The 21,843-nt window shown below is 30.5% G+C and overlaps 2 protein-coding genes across 2 annotated transcripts; both read right to left on the bottom strand.

The window, feature by feature from the left end:
- Positions 1–15,418: 15,418 nt before the first annotated feature.
- Positions 15,419–18,005, bottom strand: TRIADDRAFT_53534 (uncharacterized protein; the record flags this gene model as incomplete). Its single annotated transcript, XM_002109432.1, has 6 exons — positions 15,419–15,473; positions 15,555–15,658; positions 16,233–16,400; positions 16,849–16,917; positions 17,652–17,753; positions 17,988–18,005. 6 exons carry the CDS (start codon positions 18,003–18,005, stop codon positions 15,419–15,421), a joined length of 516 nt encoding a protein of 171 aa, XP_002109468.1.
- A 1,049-nt stretch (positions 18,006–19,054) lies between these two features.
- On the bottom strand, positions 19,055–21,607 carry TRIADDRAFT_53533 (uncharacterized protein; the record flags this gene model as incomplete). The annotated part of the gene is made up of 5 exons (XM_002109431.1): positions 19,055–19,204; positions 19,472–19,537; positions 19,706–19,790; positions 20,727–20,896; positions 21,416–21,607. 5 exons carry the CDS (start codon positions 21,605–21,607, stop codon positions 19,055–19,057), a joined length of 663 nt encoding a protein of 220 aa, XP_002109467.1.
- Positions 21,608–21,843: the final 236 nt, after the last annotated feature.

Below are 21,843 nucleotides of genomic sequence, written 5' to 3'. Positions count from 1 at the left end.
CTTTAGTATTATTTAGTAATGATGTAGATCGCAGCATTCTTGAATTTTTAGGCGTGGAATAAATTCCTCTTTTTGGTGTCAGGATGATATATAAATCTTTTACTATCTGCAAAATGGTAATAATAGGTAAGGTATTAACTTTAATAGAATGGATATTGGAATAGCGTCATATTAATCTCGTATCAATTCTTTTCTGTTCATAAGCGGTAAGAATTATAGTTATCGCATAATTCCGTGGGAGGTGGCAACGAAAATGTTGTTAATAATGGCAGTATGGTCTTGTTTACTACTGTACCATTATCAAATAATTAAAACAAGGCTTTTATTGATAAATATGAAGAGGCTTTTGTATTCTGCGTATATTTCTAGATCATCGTGATAATCTTCTCTTTTGAAATTAGGTTGGTTTATCTAAATACTGTATGTTCCTATACGAAACTAATAGGGACAGCAAGGCAGAAGTATCTTTGAGTGGGATATGAAATGCGAGCAAGAACTTACGCCTCTAAACTACATCATATGCTCATTTACCATTTACAATGATTCATGACATATAATGATAATTATAATCTATGCTTTATTGCAGTATTACTAAAACTTTGCAGTTTATATCATTTCAATATAATTGAAGGAAAACAGTAAAAGCATTTTACAACTTCCTTCTTATGTACTCCGAAATTGAAAATTATTGACTAAACCAACAGTCATAATCGGCGGTCAATAAAAGATTATAGTATAATTGCTTTAATCAATATAATTATTGATCCTATTTAGCTACAACAATAAATAGCTTAAAACTGTCATTACATTTAAAATAACACGAATACGTTAATTGTTTTGGCGACGGTTAATCAGTTGGTATTGTCTTTAAACTGTCATCATAGTTGAAATAACGAGAACATGACAATTGTTTTGACACTAGTTGATCAACCAGCATTGTTGTGTCAAGTTTGGTTAAAATTCCGACATGAAAATTTGTACGGAATGTTCTTCATTTTATTAATACCGCCCTTTCTACTAATTTGATTATCTTTAAAAAATCTTGACTCAGCCTTTACAATGCATTATTATTTGCTGATCGAGTGAAAGAAGCTTAAAATAGAATAAACATGTTTGTTAAATTGGGAGCTGAAATAGAATCTCTACCCTGTGAAATTCATATAATGACCCAACCTTGGTAGTATACATCTTAAATAAAAATATGTGATGCAATTTTATTATTTAGATAAAATTTGGGCTAAGATCGAAAGTTACAATCCTACTTTCATTTTAGTAGGTGATTGCTAGCGAACTCAATTTCTTGATTCTTCTAATTAAACTAGCGATACTAGCGAACTCCGATACGCATAACTAACTGTTTTGATCTAATGTGTGAAAAAGATAAAATCATCGGTTGTAAACTTCAATAATATCTAGTTTTAGCAGTTTTATACGTTACTAAATTACTGAAGAGTATCAACGTACCATGTGTAATGATGGCAGTGTTTGCTACTTGCGTGATATTTGCGATATTTTGCAATGTTATTAAAGTACTATTACGAATTCTTTACTAGGCGATATTAATTTAGATGACAATTATAGTTTATAACTATTGCAAATCGAAATTTGTAGCGATGAAATATAGAATTATCATAGAGAAATTATACACTGTACGAGTCTATTGTCAGGTATGTCTTCCCGGACGATCTCCTATCGTTAGGAGAAACGGTAACTCTTCTAGTCTCTCTCTAGACAAAATGAACCCAAACTTTATTGAAATTCATTCAATTTATACTGAACCTACAGAAACATTGGTTATCAGTTTGTAGGCAATATTATAAAACTATGCATTTATCCATAGATAAAGGTATGTTATCTGACGCAAATAAGATAAGCATTTTAAAGAAAAAATCGCTTCGTGACAGTATTTAATTTATAACTTGCCAGTCAGTTTATAAATTGACATTCGGTTGCAATATTCTGGCTGCCATGATCAGTTTATGAATTATTCAAACAGCTTATGAAAGGTTGCTGCATGGATCAAATATTCAAGGTCAGTTTAGAAATTAAATCAATCGTCTTTGCAGTTCGTAATAGTCTAATCAAAAATTGAAGCTTTACAAGAAGTATTAAGTCTCACTTTAATATTTTGAAGTCACTTTATTACAAGTAGATATGATGAAATCAGGTTTAACTTTTTAACATTTTACATTAACGCTTGTTGCAACCGGAAGTAATTTAACTATTTATGAAATTTTTACTAATCAGGACATAATTGCGGTAAATAAATATTTGCATCAAATTGTCTACTAATTGAAATTTTATCATAACAATATATTACTGTCGTGCATAAATCATGTCAAAGGTGTCTTTGTATCTGGCTAGGGTTAATTAATTATTATTATTGAAATATTTTAAAAGCAAATCTCTTATAGCATTAAATTAGATAATTACCTGTTTTACAAGGAGTTATTATCCTGATCGTAATATTGTTATAGTGCACATGAATTATGATGATTACCATAACGAAACAATATGTATTTAGTTTATTTCTAGATAATTGTTTGCTTCTTATTTGATGAATTATTAGAAATCAAAATTTCGCTCGAGAAAGATAATAACTTATGCTCAGGACAAATGAAATCCGATCTACTGTATCTGATTAATTTCGATCCTGAGCTAAGAACAGGATTTATTCCATGAATTTCAAGTTAAATGAGATCTATGATTGATTTTACGAACTTTAAACCGGCTATTTCGAAGGAGACTCATTTGGCGATTGATGTAAAGCCTTCTCAAGACTATACTGCATAAGCCTCAATCTATCTTGCAATGCATCAAGCCTAAAATATAAAAAGTTTGTACAAAATATAGCAAGATTGAATAAATATTACTTGAAATTATCAACCAGAAGTATCATGAGAAATATTACCGTAAAGACTGTGTCTGCATCCCAGAATTTACTTTTGTATCACTGATAATTTTAGCCTGTTTTTGCTCTTTTGCGCCATTTCTAAGCATATTCTAGCGTTAATGAGATCATTATCAAGCATCCGAATAATTATTTTTTAAGATGATGATAAATCTTCAGTAATTTGCTATCTCAAACATTCTAACCTATGACTACCACTAGAATTTAGCAATCATGATATACTGTTTTGAGTGATCATAATTACTGCTAAATATATGAATGATTATGACTTACAATATTGCCAAATTCTTTGCACTTGATCTTATTAATAGCATAATAGTGACGAAAGCGAGGTATTAAAGCTCTATCAATATTATAAAAGAAATCAGCTAAATCAGCTAGTCGCCGCAAACTAGCTTCCTTTTCCATTTCAGTTATATCGCCAACGGCTAAGCCGATCTATGTTATCCAATTAGAGAGTAATCATTATTTGATCTATTTCAATAAGCGACTACATAGTGAATTTGATAAGAATATCCGTTAGCTAGTTTGTATTTAGCTAATAGTAATAGGTAGCTAAAACTGACTAATAATCGTTAATTTATTCAGTTCAAACTAACGAAAATATTCCACGTTTATTCTATGAACATAAATTTTTTTAATGTGAGTAATGGCTGATAGAGTGGAATAAAGACGGTATAACAGTGATGAATGGATGAAGATCCTATCACTATATTTCATAAGTGCAATGTTTGTTCTATAATAACTGCTCAAGTAATGTTATGTAAAATATTTAGATAGAATATATGTATTTACTAGGCTATAGTAACGTTATTTTACAATTTTAACTAGGCTACATAAAAGTTACCAGTAGATTCATCATGATGATCGGTATGAAGAAAATGAAGATAATTATTAGAAAAAGCAGCATATATGCATCAGGATAAGCGATGCTGCCTTTACGAATGGCTTCCAAAAGACTACTATAGTTCAGTTCTCCGACCAGCATGTCAATTACTTTGACAAATGATAGGGACATGGAATAGAAAGACATCTAAAATTTTAATACACATAAATAAAACATTTTAATAATATTCATAATACTGCATCATTGCATATTGATAAATAGATATTCTATAGCAACTGTTCAATCTTTCAATGTTTTAAAATTCTTAATGTTTGCAAGTCTTACAATGATAACTGTTGGGTAGTAAGGGCAAGCTGAATTATGTTTTTATCTTTATTTAATATTTGATTATCAGCTAATGGCTATAAGTAAAATTATTATTTTTGTCAGTTAAGCGTAAATCTTTAATTTTCCGACCTGGCGATAGCAGAGCGTATAAAAACTTATCGCAAATCCGAATAGCAGGAAGATAATGATTACCATGACCTATTATATAGGAATATCCAAGAAAGAATACAATTTGTACAGTTTATAATATAAGATTAGGCGTTTGTGGCCTTTAAATGAATAATATGGTTTTAATTAGGCCACAGACTGTATACGAGCACTATACATAGATTGATAATCCATCATATTCATTCGTTTTATTTATCAATGAAAACCTTCGCTGCTGTCCAAATCATTTGGTGCATCATCAACACATATTTTCCTATAATTGGTAACCTAATGAATGAGTCAGGGGGTAATATTAATGTATAACAATTATTCGTTCTATTCCAGTAAAAATGATTATTTTGAATGATTTGTACGAAAATAATTTGTTTTGTCAGCTGGCTTACTTTCTTAAGAACAAAATTAAATCTATAAATGATATTTGAATAACTAAACTTTCCAAAGCCCAAGAGATTGTATTAAATGAGTAGTCGGGATTAGCTACAAATGCTAAAATGGCGCTGTGTAAAAATAACTCCAGATAGTTTTCAAATGACAAAAGATATCGAATTCTCTAATAAAAAATATAGTATTAAAATAGTTATAACGTTCTTGGTCGTTAGTTACGGTGTAATTGCAAATCAGTATAAGATCGACAAATTAATATCTAGCAATCAAATAAGCGGCTTAAGGCAATACAGTCACAACCCTTAAAGCTATCAAAACGGTAAAACCATTCTTAGCAAATTACCTCATGATATAGTTGATAAAGCTCTCGGCAAATATTGATTATAGCGAAGATATAGATAACGACTTTCCATACAACTAGTGAATGGATATCTTTGTGAAATACTAATCCGTTCTGGATACATTGAAAAATAAAGAGTATTTCAATTCGTTGCATCATAATAAGATTCGATAGGATTGAAACTAGATGTATCTTTAGGTACAATATATTTAATAATATTTAAAGGCATTTGCTATAAGATTAAATATATTATAGCTATTAAAATTCAAAATAACGCATAATTTACTTTATGTTGCTGGTTGGCAGTGTGACTAAAGTTACAGGAGGAAGAAGCTGTAGTAGTTGTTGTTTGAGTTGATGAAATACTTGTAAATCCCAAGAATATAATCTTGTGTGCGGTACTTTGGTTCAGTCTTTCTATTTGAAGGATGTAAAAGACCAGGATCGTAACATAAATTGTATAGACAGCTAAGTTAGCGGAGTAGATGTAGCGGCCGCACTCTAACCTGATGATGATACAAGTACGGGAATTAATCTGATGGGCACGGATTGAGCAGCAGATAATTTAGGGAATCATTAAATTAATTTATAGTAATATCATCTTACCATTTTGTATCTAATAATTTGACAGACAATGGATGTTCAAGTAGGCTAATATTATCTGATGATGCAATTGTCTAATGAAATAGAAAGTAGAATAACATATAACGTATTACACTTGTATTCAAGCTGTATATCAGTGATCTATTATTATAATAAACAAATTTAAATCATAATTAAAATATTAAATTTCATTTCGCGTTGTTTATAATAAGATATGGACGCTAACATTTATATCTAATCACTTCTATATAGATTCAACAGAAGACAGCAACTAATTATAACATAAAAACTCCAATACTCTAATTTTTTACCTTTATAGCATTGAAACTACCGATTCCATCTGCAGGGTTGTGATTTTTTTCAAACTCAATACCTGGATCTAGTATTGAGAAATCGTACTCTACCTGTAGTAATAATAGCAATTTTAAATTTCTTATCACAATGTTATACTTAAGTGATCATATTTAATATCTTTATAATGGACATGTGTGAGTATAATAACTCTAACAGATATTGTATTGAGCACTATTCAAATTTTAGAATTATTGCAATGCTGATTCTTACTTCTCACTTTTTGGATATTTACGGTATCGTACTAATTTTTTCTATTACGGCTATAAAAAATTTACCATAACCATATTTGAATTATGATTCTCTGTTAGTGGAGTTTTCGTTATATATGTATCCATAATTGCCTTTACAAAAGGAATTATAGATGATTAGCGATCATAAATCTAGATTTCTTGAATTTGTTATAATGTGTTGATAAAAGAAATATTTCTTCTTCTGCAATAGAAGTTATTAAGCTCGCTAGGTTCAGCTCCATGACCAAATAAAGTAATCACATTTTAGCTCTTAACTATGCTGAATGTTTGTAACGGTAAATAAATAATACTAACCGAAGCAACTTTAGAATTCCATTTTACAATGGATTGCATTATCGTGGATCCATCATCTCCAACTTTAAATAGCATATCATGATTACTATAAATAAATCAATATTCAAGAATATATAATAAATATTTTAGCATCTGTGTAAGTAGTTGTGTTAAGGAAATGATTAGCGTAGTCTCTGAGCTAGGTTTTTCTGCTTTAATGCTGATAATCTAATTAGGAGGTGATAATAAATATGATATCTTATTTTAGTCTATGATTATAGTCTTCTATGGATTATATGTGTATTTTAACTGCAGATTTTCACGTATTCATGTTAAAGTAGCTTGGAATTTATAATGAATAACTAACAAAATTTGCCATACCCACGCTCAAATATAGCGGAAATAATTAGTATGTAAGCTAAATTTTCCACTTATTACAGCATTCAGTGTAATCTAATATAAAGAAATATTATGAACTTGTAGAAGTAACTTCCAGTAATATTGAGTAGAACTATTACACTTAACAGAAGTCGATTTGATTATCGTTTGAATTTAGACCGTACAAAATCTACTTCGAATATCGGAAAACTTCGCAAATAACTACGCTACGAGTTTAGAATTTTAGAGTTACTTTTACAGCTCTATTTTTTACCAAGGCCTTATTGCAATTTCGATAGCTACATCGACTTGACCATTTTCAATGGCTACCTCCAAACAATTTTTACCACAGCAGTTTTCAATCTTGGCATCAGCTCCATGATCCATTAGTAATTTAACTATCTCGGCTTGGCCATGATGAGCGGCTATATGAAGCGCTGTTTCCTACATGATAATATTTAGAAGCTTTTTAAAAGTAAGAGAGCAAGAATTATGGAATATGTAGCGCATAAGAAGTAGAGTTTCTAGGCCAAAGTATGTTAATGTTAATTTAATATTACATCCGTAATTTATATGCTACCTCCAATCGATTGATAGAATTAACTGCAACTCCGTAACCGATCAGTATCTGAATGACTTGAGTATTGCCTTTTATGCAAGCAATATCTAATGGTGCTTCATAGCAGCAATCTCTAACGTTGCGCATAAATCAGCAAGAAACTATTATTCTTTTACTGTTACATAAATAACGGTATAAAAATTGGTTAATTTTCTTATTGATATCTAAAAGTTATCAATCACCTCCGATTGATATCAGCTCCTTGTGCTAATAAAAATTCAGCATTATCGATGCAACCATAGGCAACGGCGATATGTAATGGACTACTACAATTTTCTCCCTCACTGCATAGTAATTGAGGTGAATGCTGAAGTAGAATCTTCAGTGTGTCAACACACTCTTCCCTAGACAAAAATATTATGATATGGTAGTCATTAAATATTGCAGTAATCCCTTGCATATAGATACGGTTGAAGTAGTGTACATAAATAATGCCATAAGTGCTTTTCGAATTTTGATATTATAGTGACAAAAAATTCAGTATTTCGATTATGAACGTCTTCTGAAAGTTTTTGATTAGTTACTGGAAATATATATGCAGGCTTTGCGGTTATAGTTTAACATAGCATTTCTTGTTTTGAACTTAGTAACTATAATATCAAAGTGCGACATTGTTTATCTAGTAGTATGAACATAAAGAGCTCAAAAGAACACGTAGCTGAGGTGGGGTTGTATCTAAGTTTAGTCGCTAATTTAGACACCTTATTGAATAGCTGGACCGTGTTGTTAATGTATATTTAAAACTACCAATGAAAAGTATGCTACGTGTTGTGCTATCCGATGTACACTCGGAGCTGGATTTAATCACTTTGAAGATGTAAGTTACCGTAGGTAGTATATTATCTACACTTTTTCACAAGAGTAGTTTTAACAAACAACGAGTGCTGAATTAACATCTGGAGATCACAACTGCAATTTTTTTATTTAAATTACTTCATATGATAAAATATATCCCTGGCTCAGTGTTTGTGCTACGGACTTAACCATATAGTTATGACTTAATATCTAGAGATCAAAACTAAGAACACAAATCAAATTACTTCGTAAGATAAAATATATAACTCGTTAAAATGTTTATATTACAGATGGACTATATTTTCAAATAATTAGTTATTGCTAGGTGATATATTTAAAATGAGCCACATGATTTTAATAAAAGTGCAATCCCGTTTCCTTTGATATAGGACTTACTTGCAAGCAAAATGTAAGCAGTTATTGCCATCTTCATCAATGACATTTAAATCTAGATCATAGTCTAATAATAACTGCAAGACCTAACTCAAAAATAAAATAAAATATAAAAGTTAAATATGTAATAGTAGCTAATTCTAAATTAGAATTAAAATTATAACATTTTGCTTGATGAATGATTGACTCTATTGGAATAAACTCGTAAGCATGCATTATCAGTGATTTATTTATAGCTTTAATTCATTTATTCGAAATGTGAATTAAGATTTGATGTATTATTTCGATGCTATTTAATTAATTACTAGAAATGAACAGATAACCTTAGTCTTTCCTGCTTTACAAGCATAAAATGTCGCTGTTCTTTCATACTCATCTACAGCATTAATAAGTGAACGATCTACATTCTAGTAAAATAGTTGATCAGCTTTTAATACAATTTTACTTTTAGATAATTTTGTAAGCACCTAAATTATAATGAAATTTACCCTTAGAATATATTTCAATAAACTTAAATCTTGGTCGTACATAACGGCAAGATGATAGCAATTTTTGCCTGACTTATCAACGACGTCAACTTGACAATTGTGGTCGATCAGTAATTGGACTGTTGAAAAATGATTAAGAATAACAGCACATAGGAAAGGTGTTAATTGATTGTAATCTCTCCCATCGATGTTCGCACCCTATTAAGGCATAAAAATCCCATGTAACTTTGAATATCGATTTATCAATACTTATTTTCATACAATAATTGGCAATGAATGCAGAGATTTCATAATTTTACTGTGTGACATAATCGCCGAATGAATATGTGTACAGATTTCTTTCTTAAAAATTAATAAGCATTGACATCTCTATAGTAGAATATTATTACGATACTGACGTGGTGTTGATGTACTAGCATTTCGAAAAAAACTTTCATATGTAGAATGGCATTATGATAGCAATCAAGTCTAAGGAAAAATATCAAAGTAATGATATAAAGAAATACTACATATTAACTTGCACTGTAATAAGTTGCCTATAGAAAATTTTGATAATATACAGCGATTAATGATAACGTAAATATTATTTATGTCCAAACAGAATTTTAGTATCTCTGTAGAAAATTCCACATTATAGCCTTATTTTAACCTAGATTTGAAGAGTAGCTGAGACATATGAGCGTATAAATGTAGTTTACAGGAAAGTGAAGTTTCGATTATTACGACAAAAAGTGAGTAAAAAACTTACCAATTCATTATTTAATATAGAGATCACGATAATTTGGATAATTACATTAAATGAAAATTGCATTTTCATTTGTAACCTTTACACCTTAGGTTCGGCAATTTTCGATATTTATAACTCATCTATCTGTTAACTGTAATGTAAATCATTTCTTCATTCTACACTACATGTATGTACGAGAATGTAATATCGTAATAAATGAACAATACTCACAGCACTAAGAAGCATGTCAACGATCTTCAAATGATTTAATGATGCAGCATAATGTAATGGCGTACGATCGTAATTATCCTGCGCATCAACAGCAGGCTTTTTCTGTAAAAGAATCTGACATATAGCGTCTTCGCCAATAATGGCTGCTGTATGCAAAGGAGTTAATCCGTTTTTCTAAATTGAAAAATAAAGATACTTCATTCTTGGCCAGCAAAGTATTACAATTTGTATGAATTCACAGTGACAGAAACGACTATTGCCAGTATAGTCTCAAGTAATGGTGCTTTTTATTTTAAAGTTCATGGAATAGCATTAATTCTATGGTCATATTTAAAATTACTCCTACACTATCAATAGGAACAGTAAATATGAACTATAATATTAAATAAGATTTGGAGTGAAAGTGTTAATCAAAATTGCTGGTATGCTATATTTCTGATATTATTTTCTCTTCTGTTGAATGATCTTGCTAACTTGCCACACATCCACACCACACTCTTCAGCTAAATAAAAGCGTTTTCACGCTTATATTAGCCTTCTACTGTACTTACTACTACTCCTGCCGTTATTTTGTTGTAATATGATACTATACATATATATTATCAATGTAGAAATCGATATTGTACATATATGATGAAGAATAAATTATAGAGTACTGTAATGAAGGTCAATTTTTAGAATTCTCCTTCAAGTTTTTGTATTGTATTTATGCTAGACAAGTTTTTATATCGTAATAAGTATTCTAGCTTAAAAAATATGACTTGGCTCATTATAACAGTAGATTTTACTTAGTATCTTAGTATATTATAACCCGACTGCTTTATTCGGGTTAGAATTTAAGATAATCATTAGCTTAAATTCTTGTTAAAAATGAGATATTGTGAGGTTGCAATTCAAAGATTGTAATAGAAAATATATGCAGCTAATTTTGATCATTAATTACAGTAGATGTTTATGTCATTTTATGATTTCATACTGTATGAAGCCGAATATCCGATCTTGGATCCAATGTAAGATTGTTTCTCTGTCTTAAAGAAACTATAGAAATGTACAATTTTATACTAAACTACGATTATATTAATTTAGTAATTTCGGGAATCTAGGGCACAATTTATCTTCATTGTATGTGTTTGATTGCTAGTTTAATTTGGAATACTTTAGAATGATAGCTGGATAGTGCAATACAACCAACTGCTCTGCCTAGCATATGGAAGTTGGCGTAGTTCATTAGTTTAGTGCAGTTGAAGATAGAAAAAGACGTGTAAAGTCTAGGATAATCGTCAGTTATCTCATTAATTAATAGTTTGGTTGGTTAAGCCAGTAGTTCTGCCTATATTTTGTCACTCGTTTAGGAATTTTGCTAAGATTATTGCTAAAGTTATTATAAACTGTTATTTTGCCCCTAGTTTATTTTTTGTACTTCAATTATTGGTAGTTTAATTTAACTCAGTTTTTCTTCTTTCAATATTACTTTATACAATAACGAAATATGGATAATTGAACATGCTACAATTATGGAATCATTTCAATATATAACTAGATTAAAATTTTTAATTAATATATTAGTCGATCTTATATGAATTAAGTTTACGAATTATTTATTATAACATAGAGAAGTACTGAAGATATAGCAGCTACTATGTAGGAAATCAGTAGGGGATGTATTTCAAAGTTACAGTTCAGAATAACCCGATATGAGTATATATCGATCTTTTTTTAATAGGGATGAGGAATAAATAGTCGGATGTATTAAATACATTGAATATCGTATACAATTGCTTACTGATATGTGTTAAATAATAATCTTACAGGCGTAACTTACGTCTTGAATAGAAATATCCGTAACTTTGTCTAAACAGAATTTAATTGCCTAAAATATACAAAAGTATCTTCAGTGGCAATATGCGTCCATCCATCATTAATTAATAGTGAAATTTAATTTTATTCCCTCGAGTTAAATCTAACTCTTTTAAGCGTACCATTACAGTTACACCTAGATATGGTCTAGGTAGCAGTTAGGTATGCTCCACTGAGCAGCTAATCGTAAAAGTAGTTTACTAGTATATGATACCTTTTCTTGTCCGCACTGTACTGCACGATGTAGAACTGAGGCTCCGCTATAATTGCAACTAGCGATTTGTTCTTCGCCGTTAATAAATTTGTCCTCTCTGCTCGTTAATAGGAATTCCATTAAATCTGTGTTGCCTTTACTGGCTGCAATGTGAATAGGTAAACTGCCATCTGTAGTTCTTGCCGTAATATCTGCACCTCGATCGATCTGTCGGATAAATGACAGTCAGTAGTACTGATGCTTCGAATTTGTGGTAGCAAAATATAATGGTTTCGAGCTATACATCGTATCGGTGACAGTATGGCATTTAATTATCATAAATAATCGAACAAAATAATCAACGTACTAAATATTTGCAAATGCAATCTCTATCATAGTGACAGGCAAGAAGCAGGGGCGTCATTTTATCTTTATTTTGTTCGTCCAACATAAACGGTCGTCTATTGATTAATGCCTGTAAGCACATATAGCAATAGTCAATACGCAAGTAAGATCATACTTTTCTTGCTTATGATAAAGATTGTAGCTTGTACACTTAGTTTTAAATGTAAGGTAATGACAACAATTCTAGTTAAATATTAAGGTTTGGCTACGATATACTTTTGCTTCCAATTTGTTATAATGTCTCTTGAGCTGGTAAGTTGTTGCACGCCATGTTCTATGATTGGTAAGACTAAATGGGGTTATATTCTAGTGAATACTGTATGGTTTTTAAGTAGTCATCACTTGTACATATCATGAATTAAGTCTATAGCTTTGAAACAGCTGTAATGTCATTACTGCTCTGTACAAATAATATCCTTAATATGTAAATGCACTCATGGAAAGCTTCAAAATTGAAACGGTCACTGATTAAAAACAATTATAAGTTGGCCATCTATAATTCTCCTAAAGTGTAAATGCTCAAAACTGAAATAATCACTAATTGTAAATGGTTATGAATTAGTTGTCACTACTTAGTGCAAATGTTATCCTTAATACTTAAATGCTCTTATGAGGAAGCTTTCAAAATTGAAACAGTCACAAATTAAAAATAATTATGAATTAGTCATCAATGCTTTTTGCTAATAACTTCATAATTAAAAATACTTATGAATTAGTCGTCAATTCTTTATACTAATATTGTTCGTAGTGCGTAAATACTATCGTGGAAAGCTTCAAAATTGAAACTACCGCTGGTAAAAAGTTAGTTGGCCATCAAAGTTTTTTAGTCTTTAATGAGTAAATTACTCATATGAAAAGCTCCAAAATTGAAACGATCACTAATTAAATAGTTACTTATTTAAAAGTTGCTATGAATTATTCATTAAGGACTTGTACTAGTATTGACGTTCATGTGTAAATACTCATATGAATGGATTTAAAATCGAAACGTTTACTAATTAAAAGTAGTTTAAATTATACACTGTGTAATAGTATATGAATATCTACAGAGTGAAGCAGAGTCCTTATTGACGATACTACCAGCTGAATATACTTGCCTCACATATTTTTAAGTGACCAGCCATAGCAGCATAATGTAATGGAGTATTCAAATTGATATCTTGAGCTTGAACATTAGCATCGTAACCTAGAAGTGTTTGAACAGCCAAAAATTTATTGTACTTGGCGCCCAAATGTAATGGTGTTGCATTGTCTAAGCCAGTTATATCAATATCTAAAATTGATCCGATAAAATAAATTAGTCAATTTGATGGTTTTCGATTTACAGGTTCAGTAAATAAAGTAGAAGAATGTATAAATTGACGTTAATGTTTGACATAATAATGATATTTCATGATGTACGGTCTAAGAAAATAAACTTGCCGGCTCCTCGTCCAATTAAAGATTCTATAATCTCGACATTGTCGTTTTTCGCTGCATAATGTAAAAGGGATAGCTGATCCGAATTTAGTTCATTTATTAAATACGTGATAGTTTGATCAGGGATACCATGCCGTAAGAATAGCAGATCGCCGGTTGTAGGTGTCTAAATTTAACATGTTTAACGTATAAGGTTTGACAGTGGCTGATATTGCAAACACTTAGCTTTATTTCTTCTATAGTGGACGAGCTAATGGCTGACAGGTATTTTTATGATGTATTAAAAATGACTATTTGATAGCTAGCTTTTATAAGCAGTATGTAACATATCTTACTTGTAGGCTATAGTAGGAAGAAGGAGCTTTGGTTTTATTTAATAATGATGTAGATCGCAGCATTCCCGAATTTTTTGAATAGGGTTCCATTTCTGCTATTAAATACTGTAAGATAAAAACGCTGTTTCCATTATTATATTGCTATAGAGAAGTAAAATTACCTTCTCACAGAAGGTAGCAGATGGTAGATGACAAAGATGTTTATAATAACGACAATATGGTCTTAATTATTTCTAGCTAATGATAAATTCACAGCTTTTATGATCAACTGCGATCATAGTGAGCTTTTATTAATTTATTATATTTCCTGAATTTTAAATCGTTAAAATCATGAAAATGTACATTAAAATTTAGATCCTTTCCATCACTTTAGTGCCCTTGAGAATGAGAGTTATGATCATGGTCGTTAGCAGGTAGCAGATTATCTGGTTGCTCAAGTATATAAATCCGATACCTACAGGTGGTGAGACGTTATAAATATCGAGGTACCATTTTTTTATTATATCTAGCTCATATGAACCTATATTCTTATAAGCTATAATAAAGCAGACTTTTATCTTGACTACTCTAACTTTATTGTGAGGTATAAATATCGAATAGAGTAAGATATAGTCAACCTTGTTGCACGTAAGAATCTTAAAATTGCCATCATGATTGATATACTAGAATTGTGCTAACTGCTCTAGAACCCGCTAATCAACTGATTCTGTTGGATCAGACTGTAAATAAGCCATTTTCTCTAAGTACTGAGAAAATTGAACACACTACTTGGTTCACCTAACGGAACAATACATAAACATTAAAGAAAAATTATCGTTAAAGGAAATATTTGTTTTCTACGTATTAATTAGATAATTTCATGATATACAATATCTTTTGTAAGTAGCTGATATGAATTCAGGTTGTTATATAAATAATTCTCATAGCATGCATAACATTTAAATTATATTCCTTAATCATACGCAATGCAAGTAATTCATATTATTTTTCTAAAGCATGCTTAGATACGAAGCAAATTCTAAATTTCTATGGGTATATCTATACTAACATAGCATACTATGATTAATATACGATAGAACTGTCAGTGCTTATACTGATTAAAATGGTTTTCTTCATTTAATTATGGAGATTCAGATGCTTTTACGGAATGTAATTCAGATTCGAGAGATTCTAGCCTGCAATGTTTAAAAAATGAAGTTGATATAAAGATATGAGTGTAACAGTTAATGCGATAATCTATGTTGCTTTCAATAAACCTTAATTGCTGCTGTAATAGTATACGCTCGATTTTTCCTATCTGTTCCTTAATATCTTCATAGTATTTTTGCTGCCTAACTTCGTTTGCATCTAATTTATTGACCTATTTAGATTATACGAGTAAAGTAACAGTAAAAGTTATTTGTAATATTCCATAATTGCAATTTCTGTGCCAGTGTTACGAAATAAGATTTTCGTTAGTCATGTCAATATAGTTTCTATATTATAAGCTCATTTCAACTTTCACTTATTCTGTTTGACTACAGTAACACAATCACTTAGGTATAAAATCTGTAGTATGTAACTTCCTAGAAGAAGTTATAGGTAAAATAGTTGCCTGAATACGTTTCTGATATATTATCATTTATCATGAATTAATTATCGGCTGTTATTTTATTTTTAAGAATGTTATCGCATTTATTGATATTTGCAATATGCCGTTAGTAAACTGTTATGCTTTGTTCGACTGTATAACGGTATAGTAAGGACAACAAAGTTTAGTTCTATACTCTAGCTCTACTGGACTCGTCTGGAGATTTCTATCAAATCTTCCTTATTACAAAGTAGAAGAGTTTGGAAAACGTAACAACCAGTATATGTAGAAATTAGTGTCAGAGATCAACAGAATGACTTTATGCCTAGGCTAGTAACTGCTAGAATGAAAGATTATATGATACCTCTATATCTCCCTTTTCAGTACAAGCAAACTTGATCAATTTACAGCTTCTACGTAAATATTTGGGCAAACTTTTTTCGATGCCGGTAAAAAAATAAACCAAATCTACTAATCGACGTCGTGAAGCTTGCTTTTCCATTTCTGCGATGTCTCCTACAGCTAAACCAATCTGTGCATAAATAAGACGAAAATTATCCTAATTCACTTATTGCGTTCATTAATATAAAGTATTTTGAATAGTGCTACCATCAAATTCATGATTAATATCGGCATCATCAAGATGAAAATCATTAGTAGAATTAATGCCACCACGCCAGCTGGGAAAGCAATTATTCCGCGCTTGATGCCATCTAGGAAGAGATCGTTATAGTCGATCTCGCCGATCATCATATCAATGACTTTAATAAACGATAGAGGCAAGTTGTAGAATGCTGCCTGGTATTATTAGAAACTTAGAGCATTAGTAATGATTATTTAGAGAAAAATTATAGATTATACTGACGTTTACATCATTACTTTAATTATAATTGCGGTATTGGTGACAAAGGTTGATTCAATACAAGTAGACCGTACGTCTGTATATTGAAATTGGAATCCTACATAACTAATATACAAACCTGATTATTACATAGCATATTAAAGCTGACAGCAAAGCCAAACACCAATATAAGTACAATAATGAGTACCTAATTGAAAATGGCTAATACTTTAGTGATGAGCTGTGGACATTTCAGATTGACAATTCGTAAAACGCTAAATAACTAAACCGTTCTACATTAATATTATAAAAATTATATTACGATGATTGATGCTATCTTAGCTGCGATTGCATATGAGCATACCTTTAAAATGGTTTCAATCATAGCTCGTATCATCAGCACATACTTTCCAATGACTGGTAGCCTATTAATGAACATTTGCTACTTCAATTACGCGATAAATGTCAATTCACTATTTACCGATATAATTAAATACCGAAATTTATGATTTATTCTAATACGGTACTATTTTAAATTCTAACTACATTTGTAAATGAATTTTCACATTATTGACGAGTTATAATACTAATCCGGTATATCAAATACAATTTATACTCGAAATGTTGCCAGAAAAAAGGCTCTTAATTTACTTTCTTAGAAACATGACTAATTCGAGAATTGACATCTGGATGGCAATGCTACCAATGGACCATACAGTTGTATTAGTGTTGCCACTCGTAATGAATATGATGACCATAACATGTAGAGCTAACTCAAAATAGTTTTCAGAGGACATAAGATAACCTGTTCGCTTATTTTAAGAATAGAATATAAGTATAAAATCGTTTAAGATTAGTATAGATAAAGTCTTGAGTGAATGATACGAAAATTACAGCTTTAAAAAAACCTAACGTTGATGGCTCTACAGTATACAGTCTTACTTCTCGAATTAATTGAAATATTTCTCGAATAATATTCAATGTCGAAAAGATAGCAATAAGGATTCGGAGAATTAATAAAGATCCAATAAAAAACACTTCGTTCTAGATTTTAACAAAATAAAATGACGAGCTTATGGCAATGTTGCGATAATTTCAATCGGATAGCCTCTAGGCTATGTGTATGAATGCCAATACAAGTCAATAGTTTACTTTATTCTCTAATTTTTAAATGCATACTGTATCTAAACTTTACGTAATTACAAGAAAGCTACTCCTGATGCTTTAAACTAATGAAAAGCTTATACGTGTAACTGAATATCTGGCTTATGGACTTACATGATGCAAAGACGTCATATTATTACTCGTACCATCGCCAAATGGAATAGTTATAGTAGGAGATGATGAGTTTGATACACTCGAAATAATTGATTGTGGCTGCAGTCCCTTGAACACTATTATGTTTCCAGTTTGGCTTTTATAGAACAATTCTATATTAATTGCGTACATAACTAAGCATGAAACAAAGGCGATATAGATGACCAGGTTTAGAAAATAAACAAATCGACCATAATTTCTCCTATTAAAAGTAGCAATACAAATCTTACGAATGAATCTAATAAACATTACATGATAAAATCTTAAATTTTATTAACAATTATAATACGATAAAGTACAACGCTTGCATAAACTAATATGCAATCAGTTTTATTATTTATTTCGTATTTACCATTTGGCATTCAGGAGTTTACTACATAAAGGGTGCTCCAACAAGTGAGTACGACTTGATCTTGCTATGGTCTAAGAGAATGAGATCCTTAGTGCAACAATTATTAATATTGGTATGAAGTAATGCAATGATTGTTACTTGGCCAGATCATTCTTTCAGTTCTATACTTACGTCACTGAATGTGCTAAAATACTATTGAACTACTAAGAAAGGTGCAGTAGCATTGTTCCTTAGCTTTATGTTTCACTAGGCTATTTACAAAGTATGGAATACAATCAAATGAGAGTTTATTTCACAATATTTCAGTGTACGTCATTGTTCAGCTTTCAGTACGAGTTATGGTACTTGATTTTATTTTACTAGCCACCTCTTGCTGGGTAAGAATATTGTATGTATACTCATATATACTTCGATGATAGCCGTTTATAACGCTTTTAATTAGAAATACTTGCTTGACGGAATATAATACATAGCAAGCAATTTATAATATAAATTTAATATTATACCTAATGTAGATGGCATATATGGAGATGCAGATGGTTTTATTAGATTTTGGGTTAATATTTGGCTTCTGATATTGGTATTTATCTTAAAATGTTGCTAAAAATACAAACTAACTAACTTACATGTACCGTAACTATAATACTGCTATAACATATATTCAACTGAAAGGAATTTATAGATAAAAATTGAAAATTGTAGTGATAAACAGGACGTAAAGTTTCATATTCACCAATAAAGCATTAAAGCTACCGATTCCATTTGGAGCTCCATGGGAATATTCAAATTCAATACCAGGCTCAAGTAATGTACAGTCATATTGGACCTTAAGGCAAAAATACAGACAAACATGAAGTTAGGCTACAAAGAAATAAATTGTTCAAGTTTGGAAGGATAATATTTTCATTGAAAACAAAAAATATAGCGATTATGCAAAGATTTGTTGCAGAGCTTTACCAAATCTGACTCTTGGTTAATACATCTCGAAATACTGCATAATCTGATGACAACTTTAGTATTTAAGAGCTTAAAATGTCATTTGATTTGGCTGCAGGCTAATTATACTAAGATGCATATCAGTTATGAAATTTACCATAATTTTCTCTTTATTTTTGATATCTGATGAGGCGATCTTTGTGATACATTTATCCATTATGTTCTGCAGAGAAGTAAAATTGAATAGGTCATACAATACATAAATATATTCAGAAAAGATTGCTAAAAGTTAATTTCAGTGGAGATTATCTCAATATGATATTGACCAGCTATCGCTATTATAATATAGTGACGTAGTTTTAGTAAAAATTTTATATATAATAAATATAACCTCGGCTACTTCTGGCATCGCTAGAATGATAGATTGAAAAGTTGTTATGTCTCCTTCTCCAACTTTTAATAAGAGATCCTTTTCCCTGATAGTTGGATACACACGTAAATGATTTATAGATTGATTTTGTTATCAATTTAATAAGGAAAATATTGCAAACGCGTAGCTACTATATCTGTGCTCGCGTTAATATTTCGGATGAATCGGTTATGAAATTAATCCTTGCTATTAGCATTCAGCAGATTAGTTATCAAAATTTTTAATTCGGAATGTAATCCAAGTATGCTATTATTGTTAGATTCGTAGTTTAAGCGACTAGAAGTGTAGTGTATGCTTCTATATACGCTATAGCCTATTCTTAGTAAGATTAATTTCCACTGTGTTGTAGCATAACATCGTATAAGCGAATGTATGATCTACTGTACACTTACCAATTTACACGGTGGAAATCTAATTATACTCTAGTTGGATTGTATTATAGAACTATCCTAACCTAGAAGTAGGTTATTTTTATTACTCATTCGCATTTATAAATAACTTCTTGCAGCCTTGGTTCTCACTATATAAAACCTATCTGTATGTGTCTATAGCATCTCGTTTGTTAGTTAGTTCTACAAGTTAAACAGTAAATTTGCAAGTTTCATCCATTCTGCTTTACTATATCTATTCGGCTAGTTCCCCCCCCCCATTTATGCACGCTCTTACACTACTACTCATAATAACGGCAATAAAGACCACTATTTCTGGAAATTGTTCTCTTGCAATTTCTTGCGATTATGACAGGCACTCAATCTTTCGAAACATCACAAATAGTCTTGTACTGTTTGTGCTTATTAAGTATAATACTCCGCTCAATGTAATCTACTAAAGTTATACTGATTCATAAGTTCACAATCTAATAATAGTCAATAATTACTGTAAGTAGTTGCGAATAGAAATGTCCTAGTATAAAGTTTGTTAAATATATCGATAGTTATACATAATAAATTGTATTTCCTATTTAGTAGTAATGTTCGTATACCTTAATGAGGTTACCATCAAAGTAACGACATCTTGTTGATAATATTGGATGGCCACTTCTAAAGGATTCTTCCCCTTAACATTTTCTAATGATAGATCACCACCGCTATCTATAAGTTGCTTTATAATTTCAGTATGGCCGTATTGAGCTGCTACGTGCAATCCTGATTCCTATCATGAGGAAAATTATATTATATGCAAAATCTTTTGATTAATATTGATCAGAATTTGCATGTTACTGGCAGTTAAAATTAAGATAATTGCATGATCTAAGGTAATTTAGATAAAATATCATCTTGAAAAGATAGTGCGTGTACCGGCACTTTAGATTTCGAGTAAATTATATCAATCGTACCATATGAATTGGCTTTTAAATGGTTTGATATCATACATGCAATCAATTTAATATTACGGATATAGCGAATATTACCCCAGCTTTGTTAACGGAGTTTATATCTACACCATAGTTGATTAAAATTTCAACAATATGAGAAAAACCTTTCGTACAAGCGATATCTAGAGGCGTAGAATAGCTGCAATCCCTAGTTATATATTTATCCCCCAATAAATGCATAAATAAGTATTAACAGATAAAATAGGAGGCTTATAATACATACTGCGGGCTCATTATATTGAATTTTAATAGCAAAATAATTCGAAAACTGAAAAAGATGATCAGATTATGGATACTTGCCTTCTATAAGTATCAGCTCCTCGATCTAGTAGAATTTCCACCGTAAAGGGACAACCGTAAGCTACGGCCATATGTAAAGCAGTGTAATTACGTTCGCCTTCGCTGCATAGTAGACCGGGAGAGTGGCAGATCAATGCTTTGATAATTTCATATTGTCCAGCTCTGTTAATATCAGATAAAAGCATCATTGTGATCAATCTTCATAGTAGTTCAATAGGTATAAATATCTCCGAAAACAAATAACTTGTTATTTGTTAGTGCATACAGCGTACTGTATACCATAATTAAGTACTTCGAAAAATTAATTATATATCGTGCTGTAAATTATTTCATGAATAGTTCGGGATAATGTTAATGACTTAGGATTCCTTCTAAAATGTTGTAGTAAAGTGCTACTACTAGTTTACTATGAAATTACAAGCAT

This window comes from Trichoplax adhaerens, genomic scaffold (genome assembly GCF_000150275.1).
Source record: "Trichoplax adhaerens TRIADscaffold_2 genomic scaffold, whole genome shotgun sequence".
Taxonomy (NCBI): Eukaryota; Metazoa; Placozoa; class Uniplacotomia; order Trichoplacea; family Trichoplacidae; genus Trichoplax; species Trichoplax adhaerens.
The sequence above is the reverse complement of the archived record's forward strand: the minus strand, read 5'-3'. Positions and strand labels throughout refer to the sequence as shown.